We start from the raw sequence: 25,187 nt of genomic DNA on the forward strand, positions 1-25,187 counted from the left end.
CCCCAAATAGCTGGAAGAAATCTAAAATGCGAGCCAAACCAAAGCTCGGGTCTTAGGAGGGTAACCAGGTAAAAAAAAAACTCTTTCGATAATTAAAATCCGGCATACGTGTGCCATCGCTCATCTTATTCTTCTGTGCACTTAGAGGCCTTTGCTAAAAAACGCTGTGGTATTTAATGGATTTTGTCCAAACAAATCGGTATTTCTGAATGTCCTGAGTCCGGGATTAAGCTGATTTGAAGCAAAAGTAATTCAATTTACGTATATTATGTCCCAGGAGCTTATATCTTATTATTCTTTTGTAGTTCCCAATTTTGTTTCTAAGGTGTAGCTACATAAACTAAAGCACACATATTGTTACTCCACTAAAAATCCTGCCGATAATAAACCTTGCAACGAATCGAGCAATTTACCTCTTTGTGTGCCTTTGTCTAATACTGTAGCATCCAAAAAGACATGCATGTTGGCACTCGCCCTTGGCACTAAAGAACAGGCTACGGCCCAGGTTATGTTGCCAGTAGTGATGCCCACTAAACTCCCTGATCTCTAAACTTGGCTGGCTCGCTGCCTCCCGGGCCAACAAGTGGTATGAATGTGTGTGTCTCTGTATCATTCACCCTATGGCTTCTCCCAACAGCTCTGCCATTGTCTCATACTCACAATATTATTGTGGCCCTTGGCTCCTGTCTTTGTGTGTGTGTGTGGGACAGAAACAGACACACAGACCTTGTTAAGACCTCGCATAGATTCAATGGTTTGATGCATTTCTATTAGTAAGGAGCACTGTCAACTTCAAATATAAGTTATGCACCCTTAGATACAGAAAAAGGGTTTGGTTGTGACAGAAGATATCAGAGATCTGCAGGAAGGCACCAGAATGGGTAGACGGGCTGTTAAAGTGTGTGTGAGACCGTTCTCATGTTGTCTTGTGGGTTCCCTGTATTCTCCTGTTAAACAATAGAGCGCAACTATGTCCCTCTGTGTCCCCTACGACCTGCTGGGTCTTTCTCACAAACGCATTGACTGTGGTGTTTCCCAGAGGTCTCCACCTTACCATGTCTTTATCGTTTTATCAGTTTTTTGTGTATGGGTGCGTTTGTCCGATTGTGAGACATCTCTAATAAGAATGCTGAAATGTCACCATCAGACGGACAGGAAGCGAGCTGTCTAATGCCTTCAAGGCTTGCCAAAAATAACACCATCAATGCATGTTTCTCCCTCTACCTATTGTGTTCACGCAGGAAGCGTACGAGTCTCGAACAGATAGATCTTAGTTTGGATTCTTTTAAAAGAGTCACACACACTTTCAGTCGAGCTCGGATTCCCATCATTGTTTGTCCATCCTTATCTATTGTCCGTTTATTTTCAAATCACGTGATGTTCACCATTTGGAAATTCCTTAAGTGGATGGATCTGATGGTAATAAAAATGATATATTTTTATTAGTAATTTAAATGGACGTTTATGTTGTATGAAATGTAAATAGTTTCTGTAAGAGTTTGATTTAAACACACATGCACAGTGGCTTATCTTGTCCCACATATTATTATCTCTTATCACAATGTCCTATGTCCTGGGGAATTAGAAATGATCTAACGATGATACCACGATGTAACTATCGGCCAGCAGTCTGGTTTAAAGCAGCGGTGGTAAATATGTGCTAACCATAACCATAAAATCACCACTTACAACGTGTATTACCACATGACAGTGACTTCTGCTTGGTCTTAAGGTCATTTACCTGGCCGGGATGTTTAAAAAATAATGATTATCTCTCTAAAGTTTTAGACATTTCCAAAAGTTATAATAATTGCTGTTCACCTGCCTGTGTCTGTGTCTGTATTGAGGAGCTGCTATTTTATTTTATATTTCATCCTAGATCTTTTATCGAGTGGTTTGTGAGGTTCAGCCCGGCGAGGAACTCCTGCTGTTCATGAAGGCTGAAGACATTTCATGCGAGGCGATGGCTCCAGACATACACGGTCAGTTGAAAAACACGAGCATTTACAGACACACATGCAGTATTGGCTCTCTAACTCGCTTTTGTTTCTCACAGAGGAGCGTCAGTATCGTTGCGAGGACTGCGATCTTAACTTTGAATCGGGTTCGGAGCTGTTGGACCATCAGAAACACGCGTGCGGGACCCCGCCTGCCTCCGGCTTCAAGCTGTCTCAGCAGGGTTTGCCCGGACCTGGGGCTCCTGATCACGACCTGCATCTACACCCCCTGAACTTACCCCGCTCCCCTCAGGAGTGTAAGGAGTGTGAACAGATCTTTCCTGATGCCCAGAGGTTAGGACAAACATACACATTGACTTATCCACATGAGCACTGCTGTTGTGTTTATATAAAGATGACGGGTGTAACTTCAGGCTACACAATCCCTAAAATAGATTATCTGCATAATTTATGTATATTTAAATTATGAATATTTTGAAACCCAAAGTATAACAAAGACAGAGGAAGTTCATTTATATAACAACTTTTTATTATGAATCTGTCACTCAGTCTGGACTCTCACTCGCTCTCTCACACCGACGAGAGGGAATACAAGTGCGATCAATGCCCGAAGGCCTTCAACTGGAAATCAAACCTGATTCGCCACCAGATGTCACACGACAGCGGCAAACACTACGAATGTGAAAACTGCTCAAAGGTAGAGTCCAGACATTGTCTCCTAAGATGCCCACTTTTGCACTCGGTGTGCTGTGTATGTAAACTCGTTCCCCCTGTCTTTCTTTCTCTACCCAGCAGGTGTTCACAGACCCCAGCAACTTACAGAGGCACATCCGCTCTCAGCACGTGGGGGCACGAGCTCACGCCTGCCCCGACTGCGGCAAGACTTTCGCCACCTCCTCGGGCCTTAAACAACATAAACACATCCACTCCTCGGTCAAGCCCTTCATATGTAAGTCACTCAGACCCTTCATATGTAAGTCTGCATGCTTTCTACTCCGAACACCTCACCACAGAGCTGGAGAGCTCCACTACATCCCTGTACTGTACCTTAACTCGAAGAGCAATGTGCCACCAATCTGAAGGTCACAGGTTCGAATTTGCCAAATTTATAAAATGGGTTTGGGTTTTAATGCAGGCCAAAATCAAGTGTGTTGTTATTGAAAGTGTGGTGGAGCTCTCCAAGCTCATATTGATGTCAAATTCATCCCTCATCCTTATCTTGCATACTTAAAGTCAACATGAAATAGCATTCACAACCCATTTTAGTCATGTATTGTGACAGTATAGATGTCAGGACCTTATAAATCAGGAATGAATTCATTCGCTGTTGTTTTTTAATACCTACTTTTCCAAAGTCAAATCATGCAGAAGCAGTTTGACTAAGAAACTTTATTTCTTTAGATTATCATATGAAGAGTTCAAATGCAAAACCCTCTAAGTGCATCTTATGTTTAGGTTCAATAATTTCACTTTAATGGCACTGTAAAGGTTATTGGTCAGTAATCGAAATGCCTTATTTTCACAAATGCCACTTTAGTCATTTCAAAACATGCACAACCCTCTTAAAGAGTCTGATTTATGTTTCATGTCTCCAATGTAAATCTCTTTTCTTGGACAACAACATACACACGGATTGTAGGCAACAGTTTACCTAGGATTGGTGATGTATACAAGACCCACATTATCATAATTCCTCACGCTTCGGATTCACAGCCTGTAAGTTTACTCCTGTTAGCATTGCATTGTGAGCGAATCTTTCAAACATGGTAAGGAGCGTCACATTTCCGGTTAAATGCGTGTGTTTCAGGAAGAGAGTGAAATCTGGTGCTACAAAATGTACAGTATATGGAAAATAATGTGTTTTAACCATAAACCACACAGACACATTGTATTATACCAAGTTCACAAAATAACGTTGTTTTTTAGCAATGAAATGGGTGCTCTTTAAGTTCGTGCAAAATAAAATCCACTTCTTTGGACAAGACATATTAAACCAATAAATCACTAAAGACGCAAGTCAAAAAGTATAAATAACGAAACTGAACCATACATTAGGGGGCGCTGTGATGCATGTGGCTGCCACAGTTGGGTTGTATTCAGGTCCCACGTTTGAATGTAATCCACGGCTGTTTCCCAATCCCACCGTACATCCAATGAATCTTCTGTGCACTTAGAGGACTGTGCTGAAAGATCAAAAGCGTAGTATTTGATAAACGTATAATATGTGTTCGATTAATGGCATTATCTCATTTTTGACGGAGGTGGCATTTAGCGGGTTTTGCATCTGAGCTCTTCTGCTTATGAATCCTGGAAGAACAAGAATAAGAGAAAGTAAATACATTTTGATTTCATGTTGTCTTTAACAAAGGGTAGCATGAATTTGATAAGCAATACAGTTTATACTAATGTTTTATTTGAATTGTTTACAAAGTACCTTTTATGTAAAACAGTTATTACTGTTTATGAGTCATTGAGTTATTATGTGTATTATTATTATTATTAACTTAACCAATATATTGGGACAATAACACCAGTTTGTAATGCTTTTCTTACAGGCTGATGTTTAATGCACTTACTGTATCGCGTGTGTCCACAATGTATTTGTATGTTTGTTTGTTTTTAACTCTGATCCATTAGTTCTCAACATAATCGGCCAGGCCTGCACTGTAAAAACAATGTCAAATCAAAATATATTTTATTTTACTTTAAATTAACAAATTAACCCTTTACCTGGCACAGCCCTTTTTGAGTGGGGGGTGAAAATGTGATGTACCCCTAGAAGACTAGAAGACTAATTTTGGTCTTGTTTTAAAGACGACAATTTAAAGTTTTTTTATGGATGTGTCTGGAGGTGAAAATATTAAATAAGAAAAAATTGTTATAGCAGTTTAATTTTATTGTAATAAATCAAAATATTGCAAGATAGCATTATTTAATATATAAAATGATAAAAAAAGGGGTTTGTGTTGGTTTGCTGTGAGGTTTGCTGTATACTCTCGTCACAAATTAATAAATTACATCTAAACTGCTGAAAGTTTTTAAAATATAAAATTATATTCTTAGACCTTTCCAACAATAAATAGTTTGTCGTGATAGATTAACATTTACATGAAAAATATTGAAGTAATCCCTGGTGTCCCGCTCACAGGACAATGCCAGTTAATGGGTTAAGTTTTTTTTCAAAGTTATGTCGACACTTAAAATACTTAAATTGACATGCTGTATTTTTTACATTCTGGCCTAAATGTCACTGATAAGTATTTATGTACACATTCATACCACATGTCCAGATGTTATCAAAGCCATATATTCTGGCCTAAATGTCACTGATAAGTATTTATTTACACATTCATACCACATGTCCAGATGTTATCAAAGCCGTATTAGCATTGGTGGTTTAACATAAATGATACATGTTAAATTATTAAATTTACAGTTAATACACACGTAGATATTTACTTTAAATTCCCATTACAATACATGTCACTACACCAGCTCCGCGCTTTTGATTTCAATGCCTGACCTCCGACCCCTCTACGCCAATGACCTCAGATCTTAATCTCATCCTGCATAAGGACCTCATTCGACTCATAACGATTTTAATGTCTTAAACCGTACCGTGACCTCTGAACTTTACCCGATTGAACTTCATGCATTGACCCTGAGAGTGCTGATCCCACACAGCTTGTTTAGTCGCTGCCCCCCCACTCTGTATCAGACAGTAACTAGCTTGCTAAGTCTGGCCATTCCAGGCAAATCACTACCACATGCAGCCCTGCCTGTACAGAGACCAGCACACCACCATTTACAGCAATCAGCATTTAAACAAGCACTGCTAACAACAGTTAATGACCTCGTAACAAAACACACACATACACACGTATACACAAAAAGATGCATGCAGACTGCACTTGGCTTAGGGATTTATGGTGTGTGCAAGTCTTTGCAAAAGTGGTCATGTGAAAAATGTTGCTTTTTATCTAAAAAATTCTGTAGTACAGGATAAAGATCCTTCTCCTTTACACAAGCACACACTTCTGTAGCACCCATACTGGATGTTCACCACTGTGGAATGTGTTTATAATATTTTGTTACCGTCTATGAAGAGCTGACAAAACACAAGTGCTCGTAGATCTTCCCTCACACTTCCCAGATTTCACACCTGTTCATCCGAGAGTGTGTGTGTACTGTATGTGTGTGCAGTTGTTCACAATTACATAAGCAACTTGTGTGTCTCTTCCTGAATATCTATGCATTATGTATGCGTGGTGTCTTCATGTACAAAAATTGTACACTTAAGTCATCCTCTCTCCCCTGCACTAATATTTACACCCCATCTTTTGATCAGACCTTCTGTGAGTGACTGACTCCATAAACACAGCCCTCGGCACAACATCCTCTCATACCGCACCTCATACCTCATACGATCTGACAGGGATTAGCCAACCACTCCCTAACAGTTCCTTCTTAACTTGCTTAAGTTTGTTAAACATCACATTTATGTATGTAATGCGATTGTGATAAGAATTGCAGGCAGTTTAGATTTCATTTCACACTGGAAGTGTTAGGAAGTGGTCATTTTGACAGATTTAGGGTGCTGGATTTGAGGACCGAGCGCTGACATGAAATTTGGGATCAGTCATGAGTTTTAAGACCATTGTTTAAAGATTATATGGTGTGTGTGTGTGTGTATGATAGACAGAGACGTCGCCTGGTCCATGGGAACGGACCTGCAGGAGAGGATTCATTCAACTCGATTTCCTTCTCACGCTTAAAATAGAGCCATTGTGAAGTCTTTGTCTGTTTGTGTGTGTGTATGTGTGCACCTGTGTGTGACATTGCATTCTTTTATCTGTCATCCTTGCTTGCCCTGCATATTTGTTTGTTTTTTGAAAAGATGTGTCCAAAAATCTAAAAACTTATACCCCTGTCTCACTATCTGTAGGTGAGGTCTGCCACAAATCTTACACGCAGTTCTCCAATCTGTGCCGTCACAAGCGCATGCACGCGGACTGTCGCACTCAGATCAAGTGTAAAGACTGCGGACAGATGTTTAGCACCACATCCTCCCTGAACAAACATCGGCGCTTCTGCGAGGGTAAAAACCATTTCGCCGCTGCGGCAGGAGGGTTGTTTGGCCAAGGCATGACCCTCCCTGGTGCCCCTGGCCTGGATAAGTCTACATTGGCTGGAATGAGCCATGGGAGCCCTGGTTTAGCAGACTATTTTGGGACGAACCGGCATCATGGTGGGTTGACGTTCCCAGCAGCCCCTCCGGCATTCCCATTTAGTTTTCCGGGACTTTTCCCATCAGGACTTTACCACCGGCCCCCACTTATCCCATCCACGTCGCCAATCAATGGCCCTCAAAGCGCTGAACTTCGGAAGAGTCCACTGCTGTCCTCACCCATTCCTGGGTCACATGACCTCTTGAAGAGTTTCCGCAAGGACTCGTTCAACGGAGACGGGGAGGGAATTGAGCGGCCGAGAGAAGGCTCCATCTCCAAGCCGAGGCAGAGCGGGAAAATGAGCGAGCAATCCGAGAGTAGCGATTTGGATGATGTCAGCACTCCAAGCGGGAGTGAGCTGGAAAGCACTTCGGGTTCAGAGCTAGACAGCGAAGCAGAGAGCGACCGGGAGAGAGTGCGAGTGCGGGAAAATGGGAAAGGGCCAAAAAGGAAGTCGAGTGGGTTCAGCGATGCCCAGAGTCCAACTCTCATCAACTCCAGTGGTAGTAACAACACCGGTAATGGAAAAGACTTTCCTGCATCAGGGCTCAACCAGCCATCTCTGGACGAGCACACAGCTGTTTCTGGTGCTGTTAATGACTCAATAAAAGCCATTGCCTCCATCGCTGAGAAATATTTTGGCTCTACCGGACTCGCAGGCCTGCAAGACAAAAAAGTCGGGGCACTGCCATATCCCTCCATGTTTCCTTTATCTTTCTTTCCTGCCTTCTCTCCTTCAGTCTATCCATTCCCTGAGAGAGAGCAACTTCGACCTCCAGGCCACAAGGTGGAGCCAGAAAGCCCTCCAGTTGAAAGTAAAAAACTCCAGAAAAGTGTCGAATCGCCTTTTGATCTCACCACTAGGCGGAAAGAGGAACCTCTCGCGGCCACCTGTGCTCCGTTGAAATCCGAAGCCTCACATGTACAATCAACCAATCCGGATCAGCCGCTTGACCTGAGTCTTGGCGGACGAAGCCGAGGCAAGAGCAAAAGAGGGGAGGAGATACAAAAGCCTCCTTCCTTTGCTGATAAGAGGGCAGAGCCGGAGCCACCCAAGACCGACCCCTCCCTTCAGCACGCAAGACCCACCCCTTTCTTCATGGACCCCATATACCGGTACTGTCAATCACAAGTCCTTCCTATTGTTATAGTGTTATCATTTTTATGTAGCGATATAATGTAAGCGTAATGAATGAACTTGGCATGAGGACTGATAGAAGTTTAATATCAGCAGGGTTGAGAAGAGAAAAATGAACGATCCATTCGAAGTCCTAAAGGACAAATACATGCGACCAGCTCCGGGATTTCTCTTCCACCCACAGGTGAGGTTTGCCAAAACATTTTCCCACTGCTAACTCCATCTTATTTTTACACCTCATCCCCGCAGTCCTGCTCAAATCATTACCCTATATTTTCAATTGCTGTCATGCGTGCTACTGCGGTTTGTGTTAATGCAAGTCGTTCCAGACACAAACGCTAATAGAAAGGACGACAATGGACAGATTATTGAAAGCAGGCTTGACAGCCATAATTCAGCAAAAATTCTGACCGTCGCCTACTTGAGTTAAACATTTAGGGTTACTCTGCCAATATCACATGGTTGGCAAGCGACTGAAGCATGTAACATTTCTAGTCCACTTCAATGCCATTCTCAATACTGACAAAACACCTCCTTAAGATGCCAGTATTTACGTGATGGCCACAGTATTTTGGCAGTAGCTTTACAGAGCCCCAGTGTTTTGGCATTAGCATAGTGACTCCCATGTTCCTCTGCACAGATCTGTTCCATGTGATCAGGTCCAGATGTGAGATTGAGACAGGGTGGAAGCTTTGTGACACGTATCTTTGTGTGGGTGTCTTTGATTATGATGTCACAATATGATACCCTGTTAAACCGCCAGACATTGACCCCCCCACCCCTAGCCCCTGGATGGAGTGTGTGTGTGTGTGTGTATGCGGTAAATCTGTGTAATTTATGTGAATTGTGCATCTGGATTGAGTGACTTTGTCAGAGTTTAAGTGTGTTAGTGTGTGGTTTTGTGCTAAAGTATCCATGTGACCTCATTAGTCTGTGTGTATTCTTTAACCTGTCTGCTCTATGTCAGTGGTTTGTGTGTGCATGTGTGTTCACTATCAGTGTCGCTCACAGTCCTGTAAAAATCGTACATGGTTCTCGTACAAAAAACCCATACACACACACGTACATGATTGGTACACCCACATACACACACGCGCGCGCAGACACTGTCTGGAGTATTGTTTTATTGGCTGTTTCAGGACAGCGTTTTATTGGCTGTTTCATTGGACTGATTTATTTTCTCTATGCCTTGTGTCTGTGCAAGATAATATCCACATGTTTCTGACACACTGCGTAATGAGGTGACCTATCAGCATCCACTTTACTGCATTATCATCACAGCACTCTCTAATCAGCACCAGGAAGACTATTGACAGAACAGATGCATTATGGGAAATGTAGTTTTAGTGCAATATGTATGGAAAATTGGGTGGAAAATGATTAGATACCTTGTTAAATGTGAAGTGGAAGCCGGTTGCATTTTTTATTTAGGGATGAGTATTATACACTTGTAATGTATGATGTTGATAATCTTAAAAAATTAATAGACACGGCATCACCGTGTCCCCGTGTTGTTGCACTCCACAAAGCCGCCATCCACATTAGCTAAATGTTTACATACGCAGCTTCATGATTATAACTCTCCATCCTTCATCCATTTCCAAACATAGCCATATAGTTAATTTTTAATTTAAGCGTAAGTCAAGCACTATGGCAAACTGAACATCCCATGACAAATCAGACACAGTTGATAACTCTGATTTTGATTCGCTGTTTCCCTTCTGTCCCGCCTCCAGTTTCGCATGCCTGATCACAGAACATGGGTAAGTTAATCTTAAGCCCAGACATTCATACGCTGTTACCACACATACACACATGCTTAATAACCTCATGCAACCACATAGATGCATGCACATGATCTGTTCAACGCATGACAACAGATCTATTCGCTTTTATGTTTGCTATTACTGTCGTTAAACAATACATTTGATTTAGAAATGCATCAAATTGACCACTGGATGAATGACAAGTCTATCCTGCGTCCGTGTGTCGTTTGATGTTTGCAGACGCACGTCTCGGCTTTTCGCGCCAGCGTTTCTGTTGCCTCCAGTGTGTGTTGAGCAGACAGAGCAGTTGTTGTTTCTGATGGCTGCCCCTGATAATGCAGCGAGTGTAAGTGTGTGATTATTTACACAGAGAAAAGAACAGACCACGGCACTGATTTGGGGGGCGACAGCACCGTACGGCATCGCATCACTGGAGGGGTAACAGTCTCTCTGGGACCCCTCCGTGTGAGTGTGTGTGTGTGATACTAGAAGGGGGGTTTCCAAACCCGAGACATCTGGTACCCTGATAAGATCAACAATTGAAAAAGCTCTTGCTAATGAAGGGCCTCTTAGACACACACTACTGCGAATGGGCAACTCGACAGCTGCCCTACCACAGAGAGAGAGAGAGAACTGGAGAGGCTAAAAGCTACTAACTATCCAGGAAGTCCATTCATTGGCGATCACGAATTTCTTTGGACTTAGTTGTTACAGCAATCACAGAGATAGAGATCTATGATAATAGGTGTAGACTTCAAGAAACAATCAAAATGCCTATAAAATATGCATGTGTGTTTGTGTATGTGTATGTGTGTGTGTACAAAACTACTGGCACAGAGGAAAATTGTGATGCTCACTTATAGCTTGTTAGACTTAATGATGCTGCTTATATGTGGTTTAGGATCAAGCTTGTGTCAGTTGTTTCTTCTGAAATTATTTGGGGAAACAAAAATAGAGGCAAATGAGACATTTAGTTAAAGAGTATAGTTATACAATGAATGTGGGTGAATTAGTGCACTGCAAATAATGACTTTCTTAGTATTTTTGTCTTTTTATTACTGTATATTTGTACTGTTTTAAGTACAAATATCTAAAACAGTGGGCTCCAACATGGTGCCATCAGGTTGCCCGCCCGGAGTCTGTGAGTTGCCTGCCAAAGCACATTTTATTGATATCCTTAATTTTAATATTTATTTATTACATATTTTTATATTAGGCTTCTTGGTTTCTTTTACATTTACATTACATTACATTTTGTCATTTAGCAGACGCTTTTGTCCAAAACGACTTACAAGTGAGGTAAACAATCGAAGCAATTATAGCGACACAAGAACAGCAATGCATAAGTGCACTGGAAATAGTCTCATCAAGTCCAACACAGTATACATAGCCAAGCGTTTGTTAGTAATTTTTTTTTTTTTTAAAGAAATGTAGAGATAAAGAGAAAGGTAAATAGAGAAAGCGATCAAGAGAAAGGTAAATAGAGAGAGAGAGTAAGTCCCTTATTAGGAAGTGAGGTAATTTTATGTTAACATTATGAACAATGATAAAACATATCAACAAGTAAAACCATCCATTGCGGTATACGGTAGCCTTGCTCACAAAAAGGTTGGGGACCCCTGATCTAAAAATTCTTAAATCAGGATGTATTTTCTTAATGAGCTTAATTACCTAAGAAAATAAATGTAGTTTATAGACAAAAAAATACACAATTTAAGATAATTTGTGCTTAAAACAATATATATATATATATATATATATATATATATATATATATATATATATATAGATATAGATATAGATATAGATATAGATATAGATATAGATATAGATATAGATATATATATAGATATAGATATAGATATAGATTTTTTTTTTTATTAAGTGTTTAATAAAAAAATTTAAGATTTTTGTCTTACCCCATTGGCATATTATTATTATTATTATTATTTTTTTTTTTTTTTTTTTTTTTGCTTGTTTTAAGCAGAAATTCAATTAAATGTTTTGTTTTTTGTCTAAAAACTAGACATATTTTCTTAGGTTATTTTGCTCATAAAAATGCATTATATTTTAAGAATTTTTAGATATTTGTACCAAAAACAAAACAAAAATACTAAGTAAAAGTCTTTTTTTTTTTTGCAGTGTGGGTTTAAAGTTTTTTTTATCTTGTACTTTCCTGAATAAAACTAAAGGACAGTGTAAAACTGTCCCTCAAATGTATACATATGTGTACCTAAATGGTACATATTTATAGGGTACCTTCCCATTGACAGCTTTTGTATCTTTATTTCTGAGAGTAAATAAATAATTAAGAGTTTTAATATTTAAATGTAAATAATTTGAATAAAATGAAATCTGTGACTTATGGTTTTAATCGCCGTACTGATGAGTGAAAAGCTGACGAGTTGTTATTTAGTTAGAGATACTAATAGAGTGTTAGCCTATCATTAACAGAGACGCATCATGCAGATATATGACAGCAGGTCATTAGCTATACCTCTCTCTCTCTCTCTCGTTCTCTCTCTATCTATCTCTCACTCATTCTAAATCAATCTGTGATTTATAGAGAGAGAGAAAGAAAGAGAGCTGGTATATCCCTCATCAAACAGATCTGACACTTCACATCCTCACAGAGGATATGAGCCTGACTCTCAGATGAAGAACTTTAACCTCCAGCTGTCATTCCTCATCAAACCTCACCCTATCTCTCTCTTTTTCTCTCTCTCTCTCTCTCTCTCTCTCTCATTGTTTTTTAATTGTACATGTCCTCCACCATGAATCAGGACAGATTTTTCAACAAAACCAAAATAAGACAAAATAAGAAAAAGGGAAAAACCAACGCACACCTAATAATGCAAATGCACGTGAAAGCTCTCAGCACTTCTGCACTGCGTCCGATAGGCCTGTTCATCTACAGAGACCTGCTCCACCCCTCCCTCTCTTCCCTATGATATCATTATTACTGCTGTCTCAGTCTTGATCAGTAATGTCAACATCTTTCATATTGACGAATGTGCTGTCTGCTCATATTGTGCACTGAATGCTTTATGGGCAACATAGGACATGAATCACTCCTGCTCTTCAGCACCTCACACACACACACACACACACACACAGACACACACAGGCCTTGTGTTGTTCTCATTCTCAGGCCGAAACACACATGTAGCTCTTTTCCCTTAGAGATCGTGTCCATTTCTGATGAAAGCAACTGTTAGACTTCATTAGTAAATTGGCAGTCGTTCTTATCCGCATAGATTCGTGTGTGCGTGTGTGTGGTCCATCTTATACAGTGCGTTGGATTGAGCATTTTGCACAATTATCCATAAGTGTGCTGACCACTCAATGCCAATGTATGCAGGTAACACACCCCTTAGACCTCACAAAAAGAGGTTTTGACCCATCTCTCTTGTTTTTCTTGCAGATGTCAGCGATCGAAAACATGGCTGAGAAGCTGGAGTCTTTTGGCTCTTTAAAGCCAGACGGCGGTGACATCATGCGTTCTGTCCCCTCGATGTTCGACTTCCGGGCTCCACCTGCCACTCTTCCTGAAACACTGTTACGCAAGGGCAAAGAGCGCTACACCTGCAGGTAACCCTAAAGATGATGACTCATTTTCTTTAAATTTAAAGATTTTCTTTAAATAAGCTATACACTTCAGTTATAGGGCTGCATAACGATTAATCACAACTAATCGTTTGCAAAATAAAAGTTTTATTTTACATTATATGTGTGTGTGTGTACTGTGTATAATTATTTTGTATGAATAAATACACACGCATGTAGACATTTAAGAGGTATTTACATGTGTATATACATTTTTTGATTTATAAATAATTTATATTATATATACATATTTAATCTATAAATATATATTTTATCTTAAAAATATACATACATGTGTATGTATTTATATAAACATAATTATTATACACAATACACTAGTGTTGTATTTCGAGACCGATCTCAAGACCACTTTTTAAAGGTCTTGGTCTCGTCTTGGAATCGACCATATTTTTACTCGGTCTCGTCTTGGTCTCAGATAAAGAGGACTCTGAATTTTATTTCAAGACTGGTCAAGACCACAACTGATGGCACATCATGAATTTATTTTTTATCATTAATTTTATACAGTTTTTTTCAGGTTTGGCATATGATGTTGGCATTGTTTAAGCATTGTTTAAGTTTCTCCCAATGACAATTTTTCAAATTTTATTACCACATTTTATCATAAGTGTTTTAATGCAGTGACTTGCACTGGTCTTGGTCTTGACTTGGTCTCGGCCTGTCCTGGTCTTGTCTCGGTCTCGGCCTGTCTTGGTCATGACTTGGTCTCGGTTTAGGTGGTCTTGACTACAACACTACAATACACACACATATATGATGTAAAAAAACTTTTATTATGCAAACGATTAGTCGCGATTAATCGTTATACAGCCCTACTTCAGTATAGTAGTATGTTATTTAGCAAAGTATAAGCTTGTGTTTAGTAAAGTTATGTTTATGTGCATTCAAATAATGCCAGGATATACAATAATATATAGACGTTTTGATTGCCTAAAATCAAGATTTAAGTTTAAAAAAACACGTTTGATGTTTAGTGAGTAATTACGACATGGAGTATGGAATGCTGGGGTATTTTTGAGAAATGTGTGTGTGCGTATTGTGTGTATTGTTGAGTATTGTTCCTGGAGATCTATTTCCTTCCCCTATAGATACTGTGGCAAGATATTCCCACGCTCAGCCAACCTTACAAGACATCTACGGACACACACAGGAGAGCAGCCTTACAGGTGACACACACACACACACACAAACATACACTACAATATGTACACTACATATATGACCCTGGACCACAAAACCAGTCATAAGCTCAAATTTTGGAAATTATACATTCAAGTGATTTATGTATGGTTTGTTAGGATAAGAAAATATTTGGCCGAGGTACAATATTGAGAAAATCGCCTTTAAAGGAAAACACCACCATTTTTCAATATTTTACTATTTTCTTCCCTCAACTTAGATGAATTAATACATACCTGTATTTTTTCAATACATGCACTTAATCTTTGTACAGCACATCGTGAATGTGTTAGCATTCAGCCTAGCCCCATTCATTCCTTAGGATCCAAACAGGGATGAATTAAGAAGCCACCAAACATTTCTATGTTTTCCCTATTTAAAGACTGTTACATGAGTAGTTACACGATGGTGGCACAAAATAAAACATGGCTATTTTTAAGCGGATAAAAATGAGAACTATATTGCATGGCGGAAGAGCACTTAGTTTGCAGCACTTTGACCTCGGGCGCAGTAACATCATCACTCCTGACTACTCCCCCTCTCGCTCAAATTTCCGTCAATATCACTGCGCCCGCATTAAAGTGAAACCAGATAGAAATGCAAATTTAAACATGTCAGGCACACATTTGCATCTGTATTCTACATATATAGTTTGTAAATGTAACATAACCATGATATAAGCATTCCTCATGATTGAGGAAGAGTGACAAGAAGTTCACAAGATAGGAATAGAGAGAGACATACACAGGGAAAGAAGAGAAAGACAGGAAGACAAAAGGAAGTTCGAATGAATAATAGAGTTGATGAGTGGCATACAGCTGTGGGCCAGCAAAGGCAGCTGGGTAATTAGGTTTGTGTCGGCCCTCAGACTCTTTTAGAGAGTTTTAAAATACAGCACAGAACAGGCGTGCACACACACACACATACTGCGTTTGTGGTCTATTTGACCACAGGGGAGGTTTGTGCCGGGCTCTGTTACTTTCCAGATAGCCTCAATCTTCTCGCGCTGGCAGGGCTTTAAACGAGCCGCTGATCAGCCTTAACTGCAATTTAATTTCTATTTTTCTGTTGCTGTTGGAGGAGGGCGAGACACAGAGAGAGAGAAAGATAACAGATTCCTAAGAGACGCAGTTTAGCGCAACTCCACGGTCGAGGGGAAGATACGATCGCGTAATCGCACAGGATAATTCTGCGTGAAGGGACTTGGCACATGTTGTCATTTTAGGGGCAGAAGGGAGAACTTTTGACTGTAAAGTTTGAGTTTTACTGAGTTGGCCAAAGATGAGAGACAAAGAGTTCATGACCACTTAATCGTGTGTTTAGGATTTTGCGCGTTTAAGTGCAAGAGCGATAATAATAAATCATACTGAACTTTAGTTTTATATATATAGAGCCTTTAATGGTTCTCAAGGCGACTTTCAGAATAGAAATGCATATAAAAATGGTACAGCAATGCATGACGTATACTGTATATACCATAAAAAAACGATGGAGTGCAATATTTTAAGATTTGCACAAGAAGAGTTCAGATGCATAACCTGCTAAGTGGGTCTTGATTGATTTCTTGCTAATTAGCATTTTTTATCAGACTCTTAAAGGGAAACTCCACTTTTTTTCAAAATACGCTCATTTTCCAGCTCCCCTAGAGTTAAACATTTGATTTTTACCGTTTTGGAATCCATTCAGCTGATCTCTGGGTCTGGCGGTACCACTTTTAGCATAGCTTAGCACAATCCATTGAATCTGATTAGACCATTAGCATCGCGCTAAAAAATAATCAGAGAGTTTATATATTTTTCTTATTTAAAACTTGACTCTTCTGTAGTTACATCGTGTACTAAGACCCAACAGAAAATTAAAAGTTGTGATTTTCTAGGCAGATATGGTAAGGGACTATACTCTCATTCTGGCATAATAATCAAGGACTTTGCTGCCGTAACATGGCTGCAGCAGGCGCAACGATATTACGTAGTGCCCGAAAATAGTCCCCTGCCATTGAAAGTAACCAAGCATTAAGTTTTAAGTATATAAGTTTTAAATAGAAAAAATTTCGAAACTCTTTGGTAATTTTTTAGCATGATGCTAATGGTCTAATCAAATTCAATGGGTTGTGCTAAGCTATGCTAAAAGTGCTAGCACCAGACCCAGAGATCAGCTGAATGGATTTCAAAATGGTAAAAATCAAAAGTTTATTTTCAAAAAAAGTGGATTGTCCCTTTAATGAATTCTGCCTAAAAAACGGCATTTCTGAATGGCCTGATTAAGCATATTTGATGTGAAAGTATTTAATGAACGTTTACTGCCACATGATCTTACTGCAAGTCGTGTTATAGTCACGAAAAATGTGATTAATTTATTCATGTCCATGGCACGAAATTCAGCTTTTTTGTGCCTTGAGCACGAATGTCTTTTTCATGTCACTCAGCATGAATTTCTATAAATAGTTTTTCGTGTCCTTGGCACCACTTTCTTTTTCGTGTCATTTTATGTGTTGTTTTCTTATTTTTTCCCCTATTTTTAAATCATTGTCGCTTGGGGTTAGATTTGGGGTTTGAATGTACTTTTATTATTGGTTTTTACATGTGTTTCTTCCGCTTTTAAAACTATTCTTACCTGGAGTTTGGGTTAGAGTTTGGGTTAGGATGTCTAAAAATTTTAAAGAAAGTGATTCTAACCCCAACCCCAAGCGACAATGGTAAGAAAATAGGAAAAAACTGAGAAAACAATACATAAAATGACACGAAAAAGAAAGTTGTGCCACGGACACGAAAAAGTATTTATAAGAATTTGTACGAGTGACATGAAAAAGACATTCGTGCTCAAGGCACGAAAAAGCTTAATTTTGTGCCATGGACACAAATAAATGTATGACATTTTTCGTGACTTTAACATCGTGAGATCAATCTATATAGTACGTGTCAAGAGCATTCGGTTACATGTTTTTTGCATAAGTATTTTATACAGTTATAAATTGTATTATCAGATTCATTCAAAAGAGAGCTGTATTGTATAATAATGTTTGTTTCTCCATCCACAGATGTAAATACTGTGATCGTTCATTTAGTATTTCATCGAATCTCCAGCGTCACATCCGTAACATCCACAACAAAGAGAAACCTTTCAAATGCCACCTCTGCGACCGCTGCTTCGGTCAACAGACCAACCTTGACCGCCACCTCAAAAAACACGAGAACGGTAATTTATCAGGTATACACGCATGCATTCCCACAGTTTTTGGCATGCGAGAATAATGCATTTCATTACAGTCAATTATTGTTTGGTTTTTATGTGTAGGCACAGCGATGTCGTCGCCCCGGTCAGAGCTGGACAGCAGTAGCGCCATTTTGGAGGATAAAGAGGATTCGTATTTTAACGAAATACGAAACTTCATCAGTAACACGGCACGGACGGCGACGTCTCCGTCACATTCGGAGGAAGGGTAAATATCATGCGTCTATATCAACTTAAAGCTACACACATTCACGTGTGAACTCGCACACATGCGAGCGGATCGTCCATTAGGCCGTCAGTCATCAGTCGCCTCTTGTTGCCTGAGGCGGAATGGAGGTTATTATACACAAACATTACCGAACACAACACTTCTCATACCTTATTCATTAACCTGCACCCCTGTGTGTGTGTGAATACCTTCACATGAAAGGGACAGAAGTGTGTATTAACTGCACATGTGAACGTATGTGCGGACATATATTCAGTACGGTTGTTAATCATTACCCTGTCGCCTGCGGTTTTTAAGAGATTCGAGAGATTGGGGCAGGTCTCCTGGAAGACGTGATTACCGGCGGGCCGTTTCGGAGCGCGTGCGGAAAGCTGTTGACTTTTGGCTGCGTATGATTTTGCATCTGCATATGATAATTATCTCCGAGCGTTCATTTCCCAGAAATGATCATCAGGTTGGATGGAGCTCTGACGGTTTAAATTCTTGACCGGGTCGATCGCGTGCGTGACGGACAGATCCGTCGAGATAAAGATCTCCCAAGCTTTTTGTTGTTCGATATTTTCATTAAAATGATACAAGTTGATGCATGCGTGTACGTACCTTACGCATTACACATCTGGTCCCAACATGTGTTTGTGAACAGGAAGTGAAGGTCAGAGGTCGCCGAATGTTTCCTGTCAGTGTGACTGCTCCTGATAGATACTTTATCCTCCACAAATTACCACAGCTCTCTCTAATTACCAATCTGTTTTCATTATCACGCCATCTCTCGCTCGCCCGCTCTTTCGCTGTATTAGCGGGGTGTGGAGAGATGAGAGGGGCAGGTTTAGGGGATTATTTCAGATGCCGAAGCGGCATTATACGGTTAAACCGCGCGCTGCCACGCTAATCTGAGGAAAGAGTCGAAGCGAACGTTTTAAAGAGGCGAGAGACGGACAAGATGTCAGCCCTTACAAGTTCAAGTGCCGATGTATGGAAATATGCTATTAATATTTAAACCCTACATCATGAGCACCTTGACTCAGCATGTCTGGAGCACACACGCTTACCGCTAGGCCAAACTTAACGTCTCTTTTTTTATCTTTTTCGCTCTAATCCATCATTTCTGGCTAAAACCGTTTCCTGTGAGGTTTTCTAATTGAGATCTTTGTAATATTTTCGTTGCTGTTCTTGCACATCTGTACACACAGACTTGTATTATTTGATCCTCTCTCTCTCTCTCTCTCTCTCTCTCTCTCTCTCTCTGTCTCTCTCTCTCTCTCTCTCTCTCTCTCTCTCTCTCTCTCTCTCTCTCTCTCTCTCTCTCTCTCTCTCTCTCTCTCTCTCTCTCTCTCTCTCTCTCTCTCTCTCTCTCGTTCTGGTCTTTAAAGTTTGGTAGTTGCTATTTTTAATCTTCGAAACGATGAGAATGTAGACCGAACGAGTGAATCGAGCTTAATGCGTTGCCGCTGGCTGGTTTCTGTGTGTGTGAGAGAGTTTGGATAGCTGCTCTGTCTCTGTGGGGAAATGACTGCTTTGGCAGCTCCTTCCCTGCACTCACCAAATGGGCTGTCAGCTAAATATTTGGCCTATTAGATGAATTGGAGATAAAGAAGAAAATAAACCAGTGAAAGAGGAGAGGTGAGCTGTTCGAGAGAGACAGGAAGCGGAGAGGCCTGCAGTCTAAGTACCCTGACGATGGGCGGCTCATTTCTGCCAGCCCTCATAACTGATGACAAACCGGGGTACCGTCGACTCTCGTTCAGCCGCACACTTGACTACTTTCTTTCTTCAGCATTTCCTCTCGCTCTGAAAACGTGGGCATGTGTTTCTACTTTACGTGATGGGCTTTTTTTAAACAAACAGGACTGTGTTTCGGCACTGAATGGTTTTCTTTCGTGAGACAGATCGTGAATTCGTGCTCCGTGTCCTGCGTAACATCATCTCTAATTACATCTCTGTTCTCTTCAGACTGAATGGTAGTCATTTTGACGAGGACAAAGCCCTGCCTGGACCTGGCTCACGTGAAATGGATGAGGAGGAAGGGGAGGAGCTCGGAGGTGAGGAAGAGGAAGGAGAGCGTCACGACGGGCCTAGAAAACCCAGTGATGAAGGTGTGCCTAATGACATCATAAACGACGACATGGATTTCGAAGGACCGGATGATCTGGAATTAAATAGCAAATCGTCACCGCGAAGGTATGCGTGCAGAAAACGATCAACGAAACAGACGAGAAATGAAGTTAAAGGTGCCATGGAACAAGACTTTTTTAAGATGTCAAATAAATCTTTGGTGTCCACAGAGTACACATGTGAAGTTTTAGCTCAAAATACCATCTAGATAATTTATTATAACATGTTAAAATTGTCACTTTGTAGGGGTGTGTGCACAAAAAGTGGGTGTGTCCTTTAAAATGCAAATGAGCTGATGAAATGCAAACACTGATCACAATGCTGGTGGTTTGTTGAAATTGAAACTCAATTGTGCTGTCAATTATTTTCTCTCTCTCTCTGTCTATCTGCACTAAATGGCTGTGCCCTGGTTGGATAGTGCAGATTAAGGGGCGGTATTATTATAATTAGATCTCCTTATGACATCATAAGGAGAGCCAATTTTCAATGACCTAATTTTTCACGTGCTTGCAGAGAATGGTTTACCAAAACTAAGTTACTGGGTTGATCTTTTCCACATTTTCTAGGTTGATAGAAGCACTGGGAACACAATTATAGCACTAAAACATGGAAAAAGTCAGATTATCATGCCATGGCCCTTTTAAAGTTTTCAAACTATACTGTTTATATCTTTTTTTGCAGATTTAATGACGATGAGGAAGATGAAGATCACAGCAGTTTTTCCACCATGGACCACATCCGCCACTTTAGTATGGAGGACGGTGATCTCAGCGATGGGGATGTCGGCGGCTTTGGCCCCGCCCACCTTCAAGAAGGGATCAAGCAGCCCCTCTACAGAAAGTCTAAATCACAGGTACGGTATTTATATATTATTTATTGTTCATTTAAGGGAGAGTGCATGATTTTTGAAAAACGCTTTGGAAAAGGGAGTCGGGCCGAGTACCAAACACACTTGTAGCCAATCAGCAGTAAGGGGCGTGTCTACTAAATGACATTGTTACCTGAGTTGCGTATGTGTGGGGCGGCTCTATCAAAAAGAAGGACTTCAAATTCATGCACCCGCCTTTAACTCTTTCCCCGCCATTGAGGAGTTATCTCGTCAATTAAGAGAAAACATTTGCGTAAGAAAACGTGTTTCTGAAGAATTTCTATGTCAATCTGCAATACAGCGATCATCCAGATGGCGCTCTTACCCAATTTATGAAAAAAGGCAAAAACGTTATTTAATCATTTTAAACTCTGTGTATGTTTTGATTATCATTCTGAATCTGATCTCCAACAAAATTCCTTCACAAAAATTAAATTAATTTAGTTTTTTGCTAAAAAAAATATTTTTAAAGAAAAATACCCATATTTGTTTATAAGCAGAGAAAAAAAATTAAGTTTTTTCCCTGTTTTGTTTGTTTGTTTGAAAGCATAGCTGTTCTTTCATTTGATAGATTTGTATGTAAGGGATAATGTAGAGGCAGCCAGTAGTTATTGGGAAATAAGCCCCGACAGTGTGATCAGGACCCGACGCGAAGCGGAGGGTCTTGTATCACACTGAAGGGGCTTATTTCCCAATAACTACCGGCTGCCTCTACATTATCCCGCTTATTACACGGCTACTTGCCACAGAAGAAAAAAAACTGGACATGAATATGAATTTGAAACATTTTATTGGCATATTTGTTTTAAATTAACATTTTTATCCTTCCGCGAAACTTTGCACAGATGCATACAATGATCGTAATACCTTATTAAGATCCTCTGCTTCATACTTGTCTGTCTCCATTTTTTTCTCTAGCTGTCATTTTTTTCTCTTTCTTTAGCTGTCATGCTCTATTTTGTCAAGTTCAGTCTCAGTAAGCTCTCTGTGTCTTGTCGTGGTTGTCGAGTGTTTGTCACAAGATGGCGCCAAACAGACAGTAATCTTTATTGATCTTTATTGGCGCGGAGCGATTTTACTCGTGCAAGTAGTTCCGGCTATGCGTTATTATTTTGGAGCGGTTATTATTTGAAAAGAACGAACCTGCAAATGTCTCAACTGACCAATCAGAATCAAGCATTCCAGAGAGCCGTGTAATAAGTTTATATATTTTTAGAAAAAAAAAATTCTGGAAGGTATTTTGTGAAACTTTTGTAAAAAAAAATCGAAAAAATGCTGGCGGGCAACTTTTTAAAAAAATGGCTGGCGGAGAATGAGTTAATATGCATGTATATTAGCTTTACAAGCGACACATTTATCAGCTATTGTGCTGCTAAGTAAAAACTCAATAATGTTTGTGTGTATATACTGTATGTGTAATTGCATATTTCTCTCTCTATAGGCATATGCCATGATGCTGTCTTTAGCCGATAAGGATCCGCTCCACTCGTCTACCCATAATGCCCCGATGTGGCACAGCTTGGCCCGCTCAGCAGAACCCAGCGCTATTCAGTCTCTTAGTCACGTATGACACCCTCACCTTAACAACAGTGTGTTAAACTATCGCTGGAGTCCATTGTCCACACATGTACAGTACACACACTCGCAAGTGCCCAAATTGTCATACACTTATACTGTACACACCCAGTCTGAACACTATCCCATATACATGAACAAACATTGATTGATTGATTGATTGATTGATTGATTGATTATAGTTAGTAGCAATGACAATAGTGTCTGTAATTTTGATGGTGATGATGAAGACGATGATGACAATAGTAGTAATGCATAATAATAATAATAATTGTATTTATTCTGTCAAGTTTCAATATTTTGCACAGCTGTGGCAGCTGGTGAACAGTTTTTAAAATTGCTGTTGGTGTCATGTTTGTGAGTTTCGTGCGCTGAAACAGGTGGTTACTCAGAGTAACACGTGAGAGTCTTCCGCAAGACAAATGTGATCGCTGTCTGTATGGGCACAAGAGCCTACCGGCATGTAAATATATTTACGATTAACACGAATACAGAAAGGAAACACAAAAACGTGTGTTTTTAAAGCATTTCACAGGTTTCTTGTACAGAAACGTACAAGTTTACAAATTTACGAAAAGGGACGAAATGGGGTTGGGGGTTCAGCGATTTTCTTTTAGACGTTTTCGAAATGAAACAACTACACGCTAAAGGTTTGACCTTTAGACCTCTCACAGACGCTGCTTTTAAATAAAAGGTGTTAGGAGCGAGACGGTGACTATTTACTGTCCAATGAAAGCACTGCATTCAACCCACTTACCCACCGTTTTGTTTTGTGTGACGATAGACGCTCTCTTATCTTTAGTTAGTTATTTTAATGGTGGAAAACATGGTTGTTAAACACGCCTTGTGTATTTCTAAACTGAGAAAATTAAACTAGTTTTGAAAAATAAACTAGTGCTGTAGAACTCGCGAAGGGCATTCTGTCGTTTTCCACGGTTAACCCCGTCCGTTAGTTGGCGAACGATACCACTAAATAACCTGAATGCTAGTTTATAGCTACACCCTCCTCTTGTGTCTTTCATTTATAGACAATCATGCGTTTCTTATGTTTTATCCCCTGTCATTTGTTGCTTCGTTCTGTCCATTTTTTTTTCTTGGTTGGTGTCGTCGATGTATTTGCTGTGTATCTTGAAAGTTGTATTTATTTCTCTGCAAACTGTAGTTTGTTTACTGAATAGCACTGCTCTCGAGCGCCCCCTTGCGGTGAAAACAAGAATTTCACACTGAAATTTTGGGGGAAGAGACTCCATATGGTCTACTGGGGTTTGTAGAAAATGTCTGAATGCCAGATAGTATTAAATGTACCATCACAGCTTCTACTTCTAATAAAACTGGTAAATGATATAGATATTACTTAGGTTTTTTGTATGACAATTTATTGATTCAACTGTAAAATATCTTTAAAAAAAAATAAGATAAATAGAGGAAAGAATAAAAACAGCTGATATTATTTCTTCATAAAACGCATGATTGGTCCAAGCTGTTACTGACATTTTCTATGGTTGTCTGCAAGCTTGTGTGACGTTTGGGTTCATGTTGATCACTTGTGCCAAACCTATGAGAAATGCCAGATTTTGTTTATCCTCACGAGGTGAAGGACCAGATCTTTCCTATTTCACTTTTTATTTTTGTTTTGTCAATGTTTATAATCCCATTTTTAAAGTAATCAGTGAGTTGAGGTACTTCTGTTTTAATGCTTTCTACAATGTAACTGTATTGCATTATAATTCAATACTGTGGGAGGAGTTAGTGAGAAATAAAGAACTCCTATGGGCGGACTGTGCACTCTCCAACCGTCTCTGTCTCTGTTTCTTAATCGATTTTCACATGCCTGATCACTTTTATTTATTACAATATAAATCATTCTTAAAGAAGGTTTTAGAAAGTCATGAACATCAAAGAAAACAAAGCCTTCTTTATTGTGTTGTTTATTGGATGATTAGGATTTTTGCATTGTCACATTTGAATGAATTGCATACTATCAAATATAAATATTATTTTCTTTATTACAGTAATAAAAATCACCATGTTTGTACAAAATAAATGCTGATTTTGTTTTTATTCATTAAATACTCACATGATTTATACTTGTAACCTATGCTATTCAACCTATGCTGGGTTGTTTTAACCCATTCTTGGATCAAATATAACAATTTTAGGTTAACATATTTTTGGCCCAACACTGGGTTTAAAAACAACCCCGCATTTTTAGAGTGTATAATAAATATTTATAGTTTTTGTCATAAAATTATGTCACATTGCAAAATAAAAAATAT

At 39.6% G+C, this 25,187-nt stretch overlaps 1 protein-coding gene across 17 annotated transcripts in view; it reads left to right on the top strand.

Annotated features, from left to right (window-relative positions):
• mecom (MDS1 and EVI1 complex locus) overlaps positions 1 to 24,931 on the top strand; it is a 204,964-nt gene extending 180,033 nt beyond the window's left edge. For 3 of the 17 annotated variants that reach the window (XM_065280685.2, XM_065280698.2, XM_065280700.1), the window contains 14 exons: positions 1,880 to 1,982; positions 2,057 to 2,291; positions 2,508 to 2,655; positions 2,751 to 2,931; positions 6,904 to 8,302; positions 8,418 to 8,508; positions 10,061 to 10,087; positions 13,515 to 13,681; positions 14,806 to 14,883; positions 17,934 to 18,103; positions 18,191 to 18,335; positions 20,307 to 20,534; positions 21,150 to 21,321; positions 22,778 to 24,931. In XM_065280685.2, coding sequence (XP_065136757.1) covers positions 1,880 to 1,982; positions 2,057 to 2,291; positions 2,508 to 2,655; positions 2,751 to 2,931; positions 6,904 to 8,302; positions 8,418 to 8,508; positions 10,061 to 10,087; positions 13,515 to 13,681; positions 14,806 to 14,883; positions 17,934 to 18,103; positions 18,191 to 18,335; positions 20,307 to 20,534; positions 21,150 to 21,321; positions 22,778 to 22,906 — 3,273 coding nt within the window. In that variant the 3' untranslated portion in view covers positions 22,907 to 24,931. The remainder of the gene's footprint in view (positions 1 to 1,879; positions 1,983 to 2,056; positions 2,292 to 2,507; positions 2,656 to 2,750; positions 2,932 to 6,903; positions 8,303 to 8,417; positions 8,509 to 10,060; positions 10,088 to 13,514; positions 13,682 to 14,805; positions 14,884 to 17,933; positions 18,104 to 18,190; positions 18,336 to 20,306; positions 20,535 to 21,149; positions 21,322 to 22,777) is intronic. The other 14 variants (XM_065280688.2, XM_065280687.2, XM_065280692.2 and 11 more) reach the window with 14 other exon arrangements.
• The last annotated feature ends 256 nt before the right edge of the window (positions 24,932 to 25,187 follow it).

Source organism: Paramisgurnus dabryanus, chromosome 8 (assembly GCF_030506205.2).
Source record: "Paramisgurnus dabryanus chromosome 8, PD_genome_1.1, whole genome shotgun sequence".
Lineage (NCBI taxonomy): Eukaryota > Metazoa > Chordata > Actinopteri > Cypriniformes > Cobitidae > Paramisgurnus > Paramisgurnus dabryanus.